This window comes from Martes martes, assembly GCF_963455335.1.
Source record: "Martes martes genome assembly, chromosome: 5".
In the NCBI taxonomy this organism is placed as follows: domain Eukaryota; kingdom Metazoa; phylum Chordata; class Mammalia; order Carnivora; family Mustelidae; genus Martes; species Martes martes.
In genome coordinates this window covers 108,682,390-108,697,813 of record NC_137892.1, presented here as the reverse complement: position 1 = coordinate 108,697,813, position 15,424 = coordinate 108,682,390, and the positions used below count along the sequence as shown (strand labels likewise).

The 15,424-nt window shown below is 41.8% G+C and overlaps 1 protein-coding gene across 1 annotated transcript in view; it reads left to right on the top strand.

Moving 5' to 3' along the window:
* Positions 1-15,424, top strand: part of TENM2 (teneurin transmembrane protein 2) — a 1,113,787-nt gene that overhangs the window by 955,284 nt on the left and 143,079 nt on the right. Inside the window, exons 12-13 of the mRNA XM_080804500.1 lie at positions 9,122-9,316; positions 15,205-15,405. Coding sequence (XP_080660626.1) covers positions 9,122-9,316; positions 15,205-15,405 — 396 coding nt within the window. The remainder of the gene's footprint in view (positions 1-9,121; positions 9,317-15,204; positions 15,406-15,424) is intronic.

Below are 15,424 nucleotides of genomic sequence, written 5' to 3'. Positions count from 1 at the left end.
AAGAACCAACTCTTAATTTGGTTAATCTTTCCTATTGTTTTTCTGTTCTCTATTTCATTTATTTCTGTTCTAATCCATATGATTTCTTTTCTTCTGCTAACTTTGGGCTTAGTTTTTTTATTGTCTAGTTCCTTAAAGCATAGAGCTATGTTGATTATTTGGGCTCTTTTTGCCTTTTTTTTTTTTTTTTTTTAGATTTTATTTATTTGACAGACAGAGATCACAAGGAGACAAAGAGGCAGGCAGAGAGAAAGGAGGAAGCAGGCTCCCTGCTGAGCAGAAAGCCTGATGATGCGGGGCTTGATCCCAGGACCCTGAGACCATGACCTGAGCTGAAGGCAGAGGCTTAACCCACTGAGCCACCCAGCTCTTGTTCCTTCATAATGTAGGCATTTATTGCTGTAAACGTCCCACTTAGAACTGCTTTTGCTGCATCCCATAAGTTCTGGTGTATTGTATTTCTATATTCATTTGTCTCAAGAAATCCTTTTCCCCTTAAATTTCTTCTTTGATCAATTGTTTTTTCAGGAGAATGTTTTTTAATTTCCATGTGTTTGTGAATTTTCCAGTTTTCCCTTTGCTATTGATTTCTATTTTCATACCACTGTGGTCCAAGAAGTTACTTGGTATAATTTTAATTTTCTTGATTTTTCTAAGACTTGTTTTGTGGCCTCACATATGGTCTATCCTAGAAAATATTCTATGTGCGCTTCAGAAGAATGTATATGCTGCTGTTATTGAGCAGGAGGTTCTGTATATGTCTATGAGGTCCATTTAATCATAGTGTTGTTCAAATCAGCTATTTCCTTATCGATTCTCTGTCTGGATGATCTATCCATTGTTGAGCATGGGGTATTGAAATCCCCAACTATTACTGTATTACTGTTTGTTTCTCCTTTTAGCTTTGTTAGTTTTCGCTTTATATATTTAGGTGCTCCAGTGTCAGAAACATAAATATTTACAATTGTTTTTCTCTTATTGATATATTGACCCCATTATATAATGACTTTCCTTGTTTCTTTTTATCATTTTTAAAGTCTCTTTTGTCTGATATTAGTATAGTTACTCTGTCTTTTGTTGTTGTTATAGTTGTTGTTACTGTTTATTTGAAATGTCTTTTTTTCTATCTCTTCACTCTCTGTGTCTTTGAGGCTAACGCAAGTCTCTTAAGTAGCATATTTTGGCTCGTCTTTTTATCCATTCAGCCACTCTTTGTATTTTGATTGGAAATATTAATCATTTACTTTAAAATAATTATCTATAACTAAACACTATTGCTATTTTGTTAATTGTTTTCTGGTTGTTTTGTAGAGCCATTGTCCCTTATTTCTTATCCTGCTGTCTTTTTTGTGTGTTCTGTTGTCTTTTGACATCAGTATACTCAGATTTCTTTATTGTATCTTTTGTGTAATACTACAGGATTTTCTTTTGTGGTTACCGTGGGATTTACGTAAAATATTTCAAACTTATGACACCATCTTTTAAACTGACAACAACTTAATTTCAGTAGAATTCCTATATTTTACACTTTCCCCACTCACATTTTAGATTATTGCTATTATAGTTTACGTTGTTTTTTTAATATTGTATTACTTAGAACTAGAGCTAGTGCTGTAAGTTAGTTGTGTACCACTGTTCCCATATTGCAGAATCTAACTATATATTTACCATTGCCAGTGAGATTTTCACTACCTTTTTATGTTTTTATTCTGTTCATTAGCATTCTTTCACTTTCACTCACAAAACTCCTTTAGCATTTCTTGTAATGAAGGTCTGGGGATCATGAACTCTCTCAGCTTTTGTTTATTTGGGTAGGTCATTATCCCTCCATTGTTTCTGAAGAATAACTTCAACAGGTATAGAAATCTTGGTTGACATTTAGTTGTATTCAATGTTTGGAATATTCCCTCCCATTTTCTCCTGGCCTGAAAATTTTCTGTTGAAACATCAGTTGATTGTCCTATGGGTATTCCCTTGTATATAACTTTGATCTTTTCTCTTGCTGTTCTTAAAATTCTTTCTCTGTCTTTGACGTTTAACAATTTAATTTATATGTCACAGTGTAGCCCTATTTGAGTTCAGCCTACCTGTGGTTCTTTCAGTCTCATGGATCTAGATGTCCATTTCTCCCCCTAAGTTTGGGAAATTTTCAGCTATTATTGCTTTAAGTATATTTTGTCTTTTTTTTCTCACCTTGAATTCCCATAATGTGAATATTATTTCTTTTCATATGTCCCATGATTCCTATAGGCTTTCTTCACTCTTTCATTCTTTTCTTTTTGCCCCACCATCTGGGTGGTTCCATTGTTCTATCCTCCAGCTCACAGATTCTTTCTTTTGAAAGAATCTACCACTTTTGAAATTCTCTACTGAATTCTAGTATATTTAGTTAGTATATTTTTCAACTTGAGGAATTTTTTTCATGGTTTCTATTTCCTTGCAAACTTCTCATTTTCTTCATGCATCATTTTCCTACTTTCACTTGGTTGTGTTTTCTTGTAGTTCACTGAACTTCCTTAAGAGAATTATTTTGAATTCTTTGACAGTTCATACATCTCCATTTCCTTAGGGTCAGTTATTGGAATTTTAGAGTTTCCTTCAGTAGTGTCATACTTACCTGATTCTTTTGTGGTTCTTGATTCTTTATGCTGTTATCTGCACATTTGAGTAATGGGGGGACTCTTCTTCCAGATTTTACAGATCTGCTTTGGAAAGTACAGCTTCTCCACGACAGCTCATTTTGGCTTTCTGGATGTGTCTAGTGGTAATGTCCTTGGGCAGGTGGGGCCTGCTATTATGGTCTGTTTGGGGGCAAGGCAACTGTTCAAGCCCTAAGGATAAGGCTGAAAACAGTTGAATATGACTACTGGCTTGGTTCCCTACCCAGGGGAAGCTATCAGGCTCCATGGTTTCCTGGATTCTCTGGTCAGGCTTAATAAATGGTCGGGACTAGATATTATAGTCAGTAATAGGTGGACTATGAATTAGTCAGGGCAGCAGGCCAAGACCCAAGGTTTGTACAGTTCATTGTTTGGGAGTTCAAATTAGGCCAGGGTATTCACTGAATTCTCTGCTCATATGAAGCTACTTATTTTGCTCTCCAGACAAAGGAACCACAGGCTGTGCGCTCTTTAAATGCCACTGTATGTAGGGTAGTTGAATGGGCTATGTAGCTTCCCCATGTGCTCTGGTCAGGTTCCTTGGTCAGACTGGCTGAAGGCTGTACTCAGCAATGAGCAGGGCTACAAATCAGATTCCCTGCCAGGGCACTGTGGGGGAAGCTGCTCTAAAACCAGTAAAACTCTTTTGTTGTCTTAACGCACACCGACTTGTACTCCAAGCTCCAGGCCCAAACAGGTCTACTGTTGGCTCTGCCTGCCCTTACTCTCAGCTCTAGCACCACTGGACCAAGCAGTTTTCATGGTTTTTTGACAGCCCTGATATGTAGGGCCAAAGGTCACACTCCACAGTGTGTGGGGCTCTCTCTCAGCCCCCTTGCCTGGGTGGGAGGGGGAAGGACTGCTCCAGGCTACTGTTGATTTCAAACAGTCTCTCTAGGTGGGAGGGCCTGAGAGCTGCCTTCAGCCTTCACTGTGAATTAATTCCTCTACCTGTGCATAGCACAGAAACCCTCCATGCCTGGGACTAGCTTTGCTTTAGGGGCAATCAGCTCTTCCTCTCTGCCTTTTAACTCAAGCACCATCGGGCTACACTGCTTCCAGGAGTTGTCACCAGCCCTTCTGGTCAGATGGGGCTGGAAGACCCTCTCTACTGTGGGTAGGGCTGTGATTCAGATCCTTGCATGGGTATGGGCAAACTAGGTTCTAGAGCCCACAAAATCCTCATTTAAAGATCCATATCAGCCAGGTCTGCATCCCACCAAATCCCATGGTCAGAGTACACCCCCACCTTTGTTCTGCAGATGAGCAAAACTGCTGGTTGGGATACCCATTGGGCTGTGTAAGTATGAACCTGGTCTGCCAGGATCCATGCGCTAGTTGTGGCAAGCCCCTCCCCATTCTCCCTTGCAGTCAGATTCCAGTGGTTGTAATACTCCTGCAGTCCCCAGTGGTTGGATTCCCCCGAAATCCCCTGCGATTCCCTTGAGATCAGAGTAGGGGTTTCCCACATAGCGACCCACAATGGTGGACGATGGGGCCGGTTGTACCTCCAGGGTTCTTTTTTCCCTGAAGGCTCAGGGCGATGTCTCCACGTGGTGCTGCACCAGCATGAGGGAGGCAGTGCAGTCAAAGGTAGCCACTCATTTCAGGTTCTACTGTAGTCTGTCTCTGAGCAGCAGGAGGGTCTTCAGCCTTAACCCCCATGTTCTCAGATTCTCTCACTGGTATCTTGTTCATGAATAGTTGTTAGTTATTCTTCCTGCAAAGAGAACAAACCCAGGGAGTGTTACCATCTTGGTGACATCACTCTGGAATTTATTTTTGAATACACTGTTCAGTAGATGTTAAGCTTTGTTGCCTACCAAATGATTGCCATTTGCAGGGACCTAGCAGGAAGTGAAACCTATCTTTCCTAACACATTATGCTTGGCAACCAAGCTAATTCCACAATCAGGAAAGACAACGGGGCACCAATTTTGTTCTTAAAGACACTGAACTTTGCCTGCTTTGCCTTTGTAACCCAAATATTACATCCTCAATTGCTTCAGGAGAATTAAGGCATTTTTATTTCTACGTCACTTTTTTCCTACCACCTAACACAGCTACTAGCACATGCTAGGTTATTCATAAATATTTATTGAATAACTGGGAAGTAAGGCCACCAATTGTTAGTGCGATTTTGACAATTTACCCAGATTACTAGGTTCAAGTATTCTCAAGTCTCTTTTCCACAGAAGCTTTCAGTCAAATTTCAAATAATTTTTAAAAGGCACAATATTCGACATTCCCTCTGTACATCTAGCCCAGCCTATAAATGACTTGGCAAGATGCAGTTATTTTCACTTGCCTTATGATTCAGCCTTTTCAACATCTCTACATCTTCTCCAGGTATTTCCTCTACTGCAAACTCCAAATAGATGGGACTTGTTTTACTTAAAACAGCAGACATGGGTGGCTTGTCCTGTAACTTTCCACTTAGTAAGTAACACTGATCATTCATTTCATCCCTTACAGAAAACTTTGGGAGCAAAAAAGAAAAGCTCCAGCTTGATCATAAATGAATTTTACACCATTTAGGTGAATCTAAATTGTATCTCTCTCTCTCTCTCTCTCTCTCTCTCTCTGTAATCAGCCTGTTAACTTGTCAGTCGTTAGTGGCAGTGGTAATTTATTTTTCTTCTGCACGAGTCTTAGAGTTTCCATCTACTAGATTTAATAAAACAAGAACAGTCACTTGGTACAAACGTTTTAATTAATTTTAAATAGTAGCATGAATGCACGGTGTTCTGCTCCTGTAAGCCTTAGGAAGAGGAGAGAGAAGCAAGGACGTAAAACACTCTACATGTGATTCCAGAACCCCCTCCCACCCACAACCAGAGAAAATTGGGGGAAGAAGAAGATGAGTTCTTTCCATTAGTGTTATTTTATAATCTTGTGGTGGAAGTGGTGGTGGTGATTCTGCGTGTATGTGTGTGTGTGAGAGAGAGAGAGCATGCACACGTGTGTGTGCACATGCATATGTCCATCTGAGAGATACTGCATTTTTAATTTTATTAACCCTTGGAGTCAATTTGGAGACTTAGTTTGGAATTTCCAGAGGGAACATCTGTTCATTATAAACTGTGTGTCAGCTGCTGCTTTGAGTCCTTGCACACGTAATTGCACTTAATGCTCCCATCAACTCGGAAAGACAGTATTTTGAAGGTAAACTTGGGTCTCAGAGAAATGCAATAATCTGGCCAAAATCCCAGAGCTGGTAAGTGACAGGTCAGGTTTTAAACCCAGCTCTTTCTGACTCCAGAATCCTTACTCTTTCCAATTCTGTTCTATATTACCTTTGGGCAGGTGTGTGGAGTCGGGAGTTATTTGTCCTATAACCCGTCAGAAAAAAACATGTAGATTTAGTGATAGTAAAAATACAAGAAGAGTTATGAATATGAGAGGTCCGCACTTCACATTCAGCCTCTCAAATGAGGATCAGCCTGAGCCTTACATACTGTGAGGCTCTGGGTTGAGTTATGTCTGAGAATGAATCAGTTACTCCTGAAGGATGGTGCTCTCCGTGTGGGTCAGCCCAGTGACCACTAGAAGGCTCACCTCTGGCTTTTGCACTCTGTCCCAGTGGCAAATGGATTACTGGAGAAATTCATTCCTCTTCAAGCTGCTTCTACTTTTTTATGTGACTTCAGCCAAGCCCATCCAGTGGCCTGCTTTCCAGAGAACAGCACAGAGTTTTGCATTTTTTACCACACTCCTGGTGAGCACGCAGCAAACATATTGAAAGAAGGCTGCATTTAGAATGTGGAGAATTCTCTGACCTCACTATTCTCCATTTTTTCCCCTGAGTAATTTAAGTAGGTCACATTTTAAATTTGATTTCCCAGGCACCTGGTTTTAAATAAAATCATTCTTACCTTCCGGACAATCCTATTTTTTTTTTCATCACATGGAGGTTGTGCAGAAGAAAAACAGTTTCAATATGGATAAATAAAATATTATAACTGTACTTTATCAATTAATAAAGACAGTATTTATTTGCTCCTACTTTCTACCCTCTTCTACTCTTTGAGAGCAGAGGAGGTGCAGTGGGAGTCCAGTGGTGGTGATTTGATGTAACTTTCTCTGCTGTTCATGGCAGCTTGTCCAATATAGAATCCTCAAGTCAGAAACAGCCCTTGGAAGCTCATTCCACTACATGTATGGCTGCCCTCCTCACTAGTTTCCTATTTCAGTGGGCGAGAGTAGACGTGGGGTAAGAAATGATGCCAACTCTAGTCTTCCCAGGAGAAGAAATATCTGTAATGTTGCCTAAATTAGAAATGGAAAGTGGGTTTCCTCTCGAATGCCAGCTCTGCCTTCTTGCAGATCTCAACCTTGGTCACTGAGGTTTTGAGGCTCTGTCTAGGCTCTGGGTGACGAGATGCCATGATCGTGATCACGCGACGATGTCTGCAGAGGTGCAGGAAAGGAGAATAGTAGTTCGTGTGCATGTATTTGCCATTCCTAGCATAGAGCTTAGCATGTTTTGTGAGGAACTGACATCGAAAAAATTTGCTTTGTCTTTCAAGCCCTCTCAAAACTTTGCAAAAGCCCATATTTTTCTCATGCTTGTTCATATTTGCACAGTCCCTAACCTGAATCTTGGGCACCCTGGGTTCAATGTTTTCTTCTACCCTCTCCTAGACCATTGGTATGGATAACGACTCTATCCAGATCTCTGATTAAGTATCCTGGGGATAGAAAGCATGTTCCCTACTCTCTCAAGGAGAGTCTAGCCAAAATTCAATATGTGGCTTTGATGTTCTCCCTTTTGAACTCATTATTGTCCTCTGGTAACAGAAGGTAGAAGAAGGGTAAGAATCCCACTGCGAATTATACCCTAAATAATTTCCACAACTGTTGTGTTCTAAAATGTTTTCAGAGAGGATGTCTCTCAATCATATGTCAGCTGTTGAGATGTTTTTGTTTCAGGTCAGTTTATGATTAAGTTAAAACATGCACTTCCCCCAGAAAAAGGTACTGTGTGTGCAACATGAGGTCTCCTCCAGAAACTGTTTTTTTTCCCCCACATTTTCCGTAAATGCCCATTTAGCGCTGCCCATAATTTCCCTGTTTGAGAATCTCTAAATATCAGGAACATGGGAGAAATATTTACTTATGTCAACATTGATGAATGCCAAGCTGAAAGGAAATCAACAGTGATGAACATGGCCCTGTCCTCAAGGAGTTTCTTAGAGCTCTGGGAAATTAGACACTCACAAAAGGAAAGTCAATTATTATAGAAACAGGACAGAAACCTGACAACAGGGGATGACTGATGAGCCAGGGTGGCACGATGGACCGCAGAGCGATTTGATTAGGGGTGCCACCACTTCACAGGACCGGGACATGGCGTGGGCTGTACGCATCCACATACATGTGCATTCCCAATCACAAGAGCACCAGGAGTCACTGAAACATCCTGTTGGCCATCCCTGAAGGTCCCTGAGGGCCGGTGCCATAGCAGGGAGTTGCATTCTGCTTTTAGCCGCAAATGAGAGACCCAGTGGGAAATTTAGGTTCTTTACAAACTGATTCTGAAACGTAAAGTCCAAAGCCTGAAGGTGACCACTAAAATCCCATTCTTGATCTCTGAAAGGGGTGAAATGGCACAACTGAGGCAAAACTGGTGAGAACCTTTGGTAATTTCATACTGGACAGTCCTCACCGATTCTCAGCCTTCTTCCTATCAATGGATGCAGGAGAGTCCCAGCTGAGACAGGAGCTACTAGAGGTTTCCTGTCTTCCGCCTGCTCTCCCCTTCTTGCTCTTTTATTAGTCCAGGCATAGGTAGCCTATCCTTTATTACACATGTTGTGCTTTGAGGTAGACAGAGTCATCCCTTTGTGGTCTAGATAAGAAAACTGAAGCATAAAGAGATTAATTGTGTCAACCACAGCCCATCCCCCTTCCTTTTTAATGGACATCAACTTGGCAAGAATAGGAGCCGACTAACCAGAGGGTAAAATACTCAGCAAAATGGGTTCTGATCTGCTGCGCCACTAAAAATAACACTTGTGTCCACATAGCTTTATCAAGGACGCAGCTGAGAGTTGGGCCAACCTGCTTTCCAAGGGGACTCACCCTCTTCTGAGCTTTGTGACTTTGGCCACCTACCCTGACTGGTCTGTACGTCATGTGTAAAATGGGCATCAGGATCCCATTAGGATCATCGAATACTTATGATGGTTAAGTAATAAATTGCACATTTGAAGCTGTGCCTGGCGCATAACAAGAATGGCATTGGTAGTAGCTGCTATTATTAGTAGCATTTTCGTGGTTGTCCTTGTGATGGTTACTGTTTCTCTGAGTTCGGCTCTGCACCTCCACCACCAGGGTACCCAGGCTAGGACACTGCAAGCAAAGCTGAAATTCCAGGTGGGCTCCGCCCCCCCTTAGATGGACGGAACCCTGCAGGCACTGCCCCCTGTGACCCGGTGCTCTGTCTCTGGCTTTTGCAGCTGCCTGCCCTGTCCTGTGCAGTGGGAATGGACAATATTCTAAAGGGACGTGCCAGTGCTACAGCGGCTGGAAAGGCGCGGAGTGTGACGTGCCCATGAATCAGTGCATCGATCCTTCCTGCGGGGGCCATGGCTCCTGCATCGATGGGAACTGTGTGTGCTCCGCTGGATACAAAGGCGAGCACTGTGAGGAAGGTAAGCGCTGCAGGGCCGGCCTGGGCAGCAGCAGAGGAGGGAGGCATCTGCAGACTCAGACTTTTGCTAATGAGGCCAGTCCAAGGCTCCGTGTTTTGCAGAGGGAAACTTCAACATTTTGCACAGAGAACTTCAAATGCCTTGGCTTTTGTAGACTTCTAAGGTTGAAGAAAACACAGCCTGCAGAGTGGTTCTGGAAGGAATGCTTTGTTTTACCCTTCTTTATGTTAATTAGCTACTTTTTCTCTTTAAACTGCTTTCTCTGCCTTCGTCTTTCTGCTCTTTCCCCGTAACTCCTCCTCCTCCCCTTCCTGCTCCTTCTTTTCCTTTTTTTCTTTCTTCCCCAGTCTCTTATCTCCCTTCCTCTTTGCTTTGCTTTCTTTAAAATCCTCTGATTTGGGAATTACTAAAGCTATCCAGAAAACAAAAACAGCAACAACAAAAAAACCACCCAAGAATCCTTAATCTCCCGGTCTTCCCTATAGCTGTTTTTGTTGTTGTTTTTTTCCCCCCTGAAACTGTCCCTGGTAATCTAGTACCTACATATGTCTGTGTACATTTTAGCAAAAATTAATATCAATAGAAAACAGTCAGGCTTGAAAGACGATAGACACCCATGTCATTTAGACATGGTGTAGGTCACATTATCCCGGTACCTAAATCACACAGAATTAGAGGAGGGTGGGGGTGTAGCACAGTAGTGGCATTTGGAGAATTCTGAAGAGCTCACTTTAGCATGCATTGTGGTGGCCTCTGAAACCCACGGGGAAAAGTTAGGGGTGTAGTCAGCTGAATCTAGTCTGAAAAAACATGATCAGAGACGCAACTTGGTGATCAGATAGAGAAAGCTCCTCTCCCAATGTGATCCGTAGCCAGCTTCAACGAGTCTGACTCACTCTGGTTAGTGCTTTCAGAAAAGCTATTTGGTACCAAGGTGTTGGGATCTATAAGGCAAGGGAACGGTGCCAAAATGCCTGCCAGCCTTCCCCCTCTATATTTGCACTTCCAGAGTATGGTCTCTGGCTGTCCATCTGTTGTGTCTCTTTACATAAAATATCAAGCAGAGTTGGTAGGAAGGCGTGAGCCTAGGTGCGGTCCATCCCTTGTCCACCCCCCAACCTTTGAATTGACTCAGTTGTGTTTATCAGCTGAGCCACTTTCCTCTACGTCTGTCATCCAGGCAAGCATCCCCATACAACTCAAACAGCCTTTTTTCCTCTCAGTGGAAAAAGAAGTGTCAACTCTCCCAACAAACTGAGGAGAAAAGGGAAGCCCACAGCCTACCCCATGAGAAACAGCTTGAGAGAACCACCCAGGATGCCCCCCAAGAAGAGACTGTTAGGCGCCATATCCCGTGTTCTCTCTCAGCTTCTCAATGCCACGCTGATAAGAAGGGACCTCAGCTGCTCTGAGGTTCTCAGGTGTGAGCAGATCTGATCTCCCATCCCATTAAGTTATGGATCTCCAGGGTTCTGTAAAACATAACCAATCATTACTGCCTTTACCACAAAGTAATGACAGTAACTCACCCTTAGTAACATACTGAAGCTTCCCTTCTGAAATCTCCGATTTCATAGTTTATAGAACTCTGGCTAAAAGGAGTCTGCTTCCATGACATTATTCTTCTAAGATTTTTCCAATACATCAGTGGTAATGCCCTTAATGGGACCCAGAAGTCTGACCTCCAGATCTTCATTGGCTCAACACTTTATATATTTTTTCCTCTGTTATAAAAGGTAGCCTCCCTCCATCTGCATCATAAAACCAAATTGGGAGTTTGGATGGAAGAAGGACTGATTTAATAACCCTGCTTGAAAGGTTGAAGTTCTTAAAGATAAATGGATTGCAGAAGGCAAAGCCGCATTTGCTGAAAACATGGGAGAGGCCAATAATATGACAAGAAAGGTTAAAACGACCTTTTGCATACATCATTTGGCGAGAAGGAAATGATAGAGCAATGACATTGCCCGTCTTAGAATTTTTTCCCTCCAGTAAAGATTGCGCATATCTGTATGAGTAGAATTTCAAGTGACTTCTCAACTTTCTTACTCTCCCAACCCGTCTTATTTAAATGTTCCAAATGAATTAACCATCCAACAACACAAGGAAGCCACGTGGTTCATTATGAAAGGATGAAATCTCCTCTATTGATTTCTGCTACCCAAAAAGAATGAACCGAGGTGATTCATATGCTGTTTTCAAAATAGGAAATGAAATCAGAAAGTCTGGATCAGCACTTTTTTCTTCCATTTAGCTTTTTTATTTCTGATATTCATCATAGTCATACGTTCAAACAATTTACCTGAAATGGCCATGGCAACGAAATCAATAGTTGCCATCCTCCATTTTTGCTGCATAAACGTTGTTGTACTATTAACAAATTTGCACAAGAAAATAAAAGGACGGTTTCCCGAGGTTTCATTCAATGATGTCTGGGGAAGTGGGAAGGTGATGAGCGAGGAATTGACATATTAGTTTAAGTCAGCCATGTTTTCATGTCAGTTTCATGGTTGAGTCATTTTTCAATGACATTTAACTTCATAAATGTAATTCATGGTTCTTTGGGGGTTTATAGTACATATTGTTTGTAAAACTCCTTGACCTCTTTTTTTATCCTTAGGGATAGAAATTGCATTCACAACCCTTTTTTGTCAAACCTACAGAGGGCCCAAGACTAAATGAGTTCTAATGATTTCAGCTGCCAGGGGGCTGGTGTTGTAAGGCGCACGGTACTTAGCTGGTAAAGGCCACTGTCCCCCTTTTAAGTATAACACTGTTTCTATTTATAAAGCTTCGTAAAATGCCATAGTCCCTCCTGCCTGCTAAAAACTCTAAGGACGTGGCCACAAGACCATCTTATGAAATTGGAAGCAAATTTAAAATTCATCGTGAAACTGCTCTTCTTAAAGTCTGGATTTAGTTATTCCATCAGCTGCTGTAACATATTTACTGGTATGACTGAAAGGGTTAGCTCATATTTCTAGATACAATAAATGATTCTTTGGATGACATTCCACGCCTGGGCTAATAAATCCCAGTGGATTTTCCTCCTTTCTTCATATTATAATTTAAAATAGAGAGGAGAAAGCTAATTTATCTAGAAGAAAAATAACATTTTCTTTTTTGGGGGGTGTGGGGTATATTACTTTTTATGTCATCCTTTTAAGAAAAAGATTATGATGTATTTTTTGAAAGCTCCTAACTGTTGGTACCTCACCAAACATTTTAAATAGCTAATTACGATGGAGAGTAAATTTGGGGACACATAGCACCTGGAATACCTTTGTCTATTTTTTTTTTTTTTTTTTTTTATTTGTTAGAGAGAGAGAGCGAGCGAGCACAGGCAGACAGAGTGGCAGGCAGAGGCAGAGGGAGAAGCAGGCTCCCCGCCGAGCAAGGAGCCCGATGTGGGACTCGATCCCAGGACGCTGGGATCATGACCTGAGCCGAAGGCAGCCGCTTAATCAACTGAGCCACCCAGGCGTCCCACCTTTGTCTATTTTGATTTTGCTGTATTAGAAAAAGAGAAAAAACTACAACCTTGGGATTTTCTCTTATTAGAAGAATATGGACAAGACTCATTCTGAATGAATTAGTTCATATTGCGCAGATCCCAAATTACATAGCATTCCTCCCAAAAGCAAGAAGTTGTTAGCACCATTTCTTTGTTGTCAGTTCTTCATGGATGTTTGTCTTACTAATGACAAAGGCTTCTAGCAAAGTCTGCCGTTCATTTCTGTGTCAACTGTGTGTTGAACACCTACTATATGTCTTACCCCTGCTGAGCATGAGAAAGACACCAAAGCATTGCACAGCCTCTTTGTACATGTCTTCTATGTGTCTGAAACTTTCGATTCATTTACCTTCAGATGCCCTCCACCATCCTGAGCAAATCTGAAGGTATCAAAAAGGGTTCATATCATCAGAAGTTATAGTCCCCAAGACGATGAATACAACCTTAAAATGATTTCAACCAGAGCAACTAGCATCATCCTAAACATCTCCAACTAATAATAAATCACTGAAATTCCCCTTTCTGAGAGTGTTGTGTTTTTGTTTTTTTTTTTTTTTTTATTTCTGTTATATCAGTGGCAGCTTCTGTTTCCCCATGGCTCAAATAGTCTTGAGCTGGTTTTCATAAATAATATCTTCTTGAGAAGATTCAAATGGATCAGCTCAGAAACATCTCTTTACACTAAAAATTCTTATTGTTGCCTCAAGAGAACAGTGCTTTTTGGAAACTTCATGGAATACTGTGATTTTTAAGAAATCCAAATTCCTGAGGTCTGATGTCCCCTGGAATGAAATAGTTTGTGGCATGGGTAATTCTGAATAATGTCCTGTTTAGAGCCAAAATATCATCAATTTTAAAACCTGTCATTATTTTGTATGCCATAAGAAGAAAAAAAATTGAGACTATGCTACAAAAAACTGGGACCCCAAAGGGTTGCCATCTCGGTGTCATGGTGAACTATACAGACGCCAAAAATCTTGCACGTTTCAATCTTGGCATTGGGCAGGGAGAGAAATCAAAATCTCTGAGGACTGGAACTACAAGATGGCACACATGCACATGAGGGACTCAATTACACCAGCAGTGTGGTCCAAGAAACCTCAAGAAAGGAATTTAAAGTGGTCTCAAGCTGGCTGTGCCCCCAGATGATGGCAGAAGCAAATGCTTTACTCTAGGCCAGGAGGCCTGATTTCCAAGCTGTTAAAATAAGGAAAATGTGTGTCTTAGTTAAATAAGGTGGTGAGACCTGCCTATTTCTCTGCTACACAAGACGTATCTGAGCCGTCTGCAGGACCACCGTTGGTCATTCAGACCCCGCAGTGTGCAGTGCCTTCTTCTCCAAACGTCACTGCATCATATTCTGGGAACACCCGAGGAAGTTGGTCCTCCTCTACCAAGCCCTCTTTGCCCAACTCTGAGCCTGGATGGATGTCCAAAGTTTGGGGTCACATTCCCATGCAAAAAGTCCTGTCTTTGAGAATTGACCTTTGCAACCCACAACTCTCCTCATTCTGAGTTGGTTCCCCAGTGAGAATCTTTCTATTACCTACTGGATGCATATCCACTCTGAGTATTAAAATGTCCAAACAACCTGACCATGAAATTGCCAAGAATGACAGTGAGCAGAATTAACTCATCTGACTGACACAGTCTGAGAGGGTGTCAGCACCACAGCCAGAGACTCACCCATTTAGGCCACTCCTGATTTTGTGTGGGACCCTTACCTCTTTGGGATCATTTCCACACCCAGCTTCACCTCTTCTATCCTGCTCTTTTGCTAACACCTGCAGTAGATGTGTGTTCGGAAAATGAAACCTAATTTTAGACTTAGCCTAAGTGACATTTAATTAGGAAAGTGACTCATTTATGAGTTTCACTGGTTTTCTTTGTAATCCTTTGTTACCTTCTGAAGACAAGCATTAGTGGAGTTAGAATGAGCCTTCTTTTCCTCTCTGATAGTGAGGGATAATTGGGCTTGGGGATACATGTAGAGATATCACAAGTATTCATGTCCCAGGCTCAGAAGCTCTGATATGATTTAATGAAGGTACTAACTTTTCTAAGTACAAGGTTCTCAGCATTGAATGGCACACCTCTATATCTGATTGCTGCTTGAGAAAGCCCCTCTTTCTCTTACCTTCTCTTCGAGTTTGAGATTCGGTGTTTTGGCAAATAAAAAAAGTCTTGAATTTTTTATAGGTTATTCTTCAAAAGACCACGTAAGTATTACTTGGGCCGCTCCGTTTGCTTGCCAGGGGATAGGAGTTAGTGAATTATGCATTTCTTCAGCGGCAAGCTGGCATCTTGTGGCCCATTTCCCATGAGTGATCAATATTCTTCCTTTCTGTTTTGTTTTTGGTTTTTTTTTTTTCAGTTGATTGCTTGGATCCCACCTGCTCCAGCCATGGGGTCTGCATAAATGGAGAATGCCTCTGCAGCCCTGGCTGGGGTGGTCTAAACTGTGAGCTGGCAAGGGTCCAATGCCCAGACCAGTGCAGTGGGCACGGCACCTACGTCCCCGACACAGGCCTCTGCAGCTGTGATCCCAACTGGATGGGTCCCGACTGCTCTGTTGGTAAGCCAAGAAGTTTCCT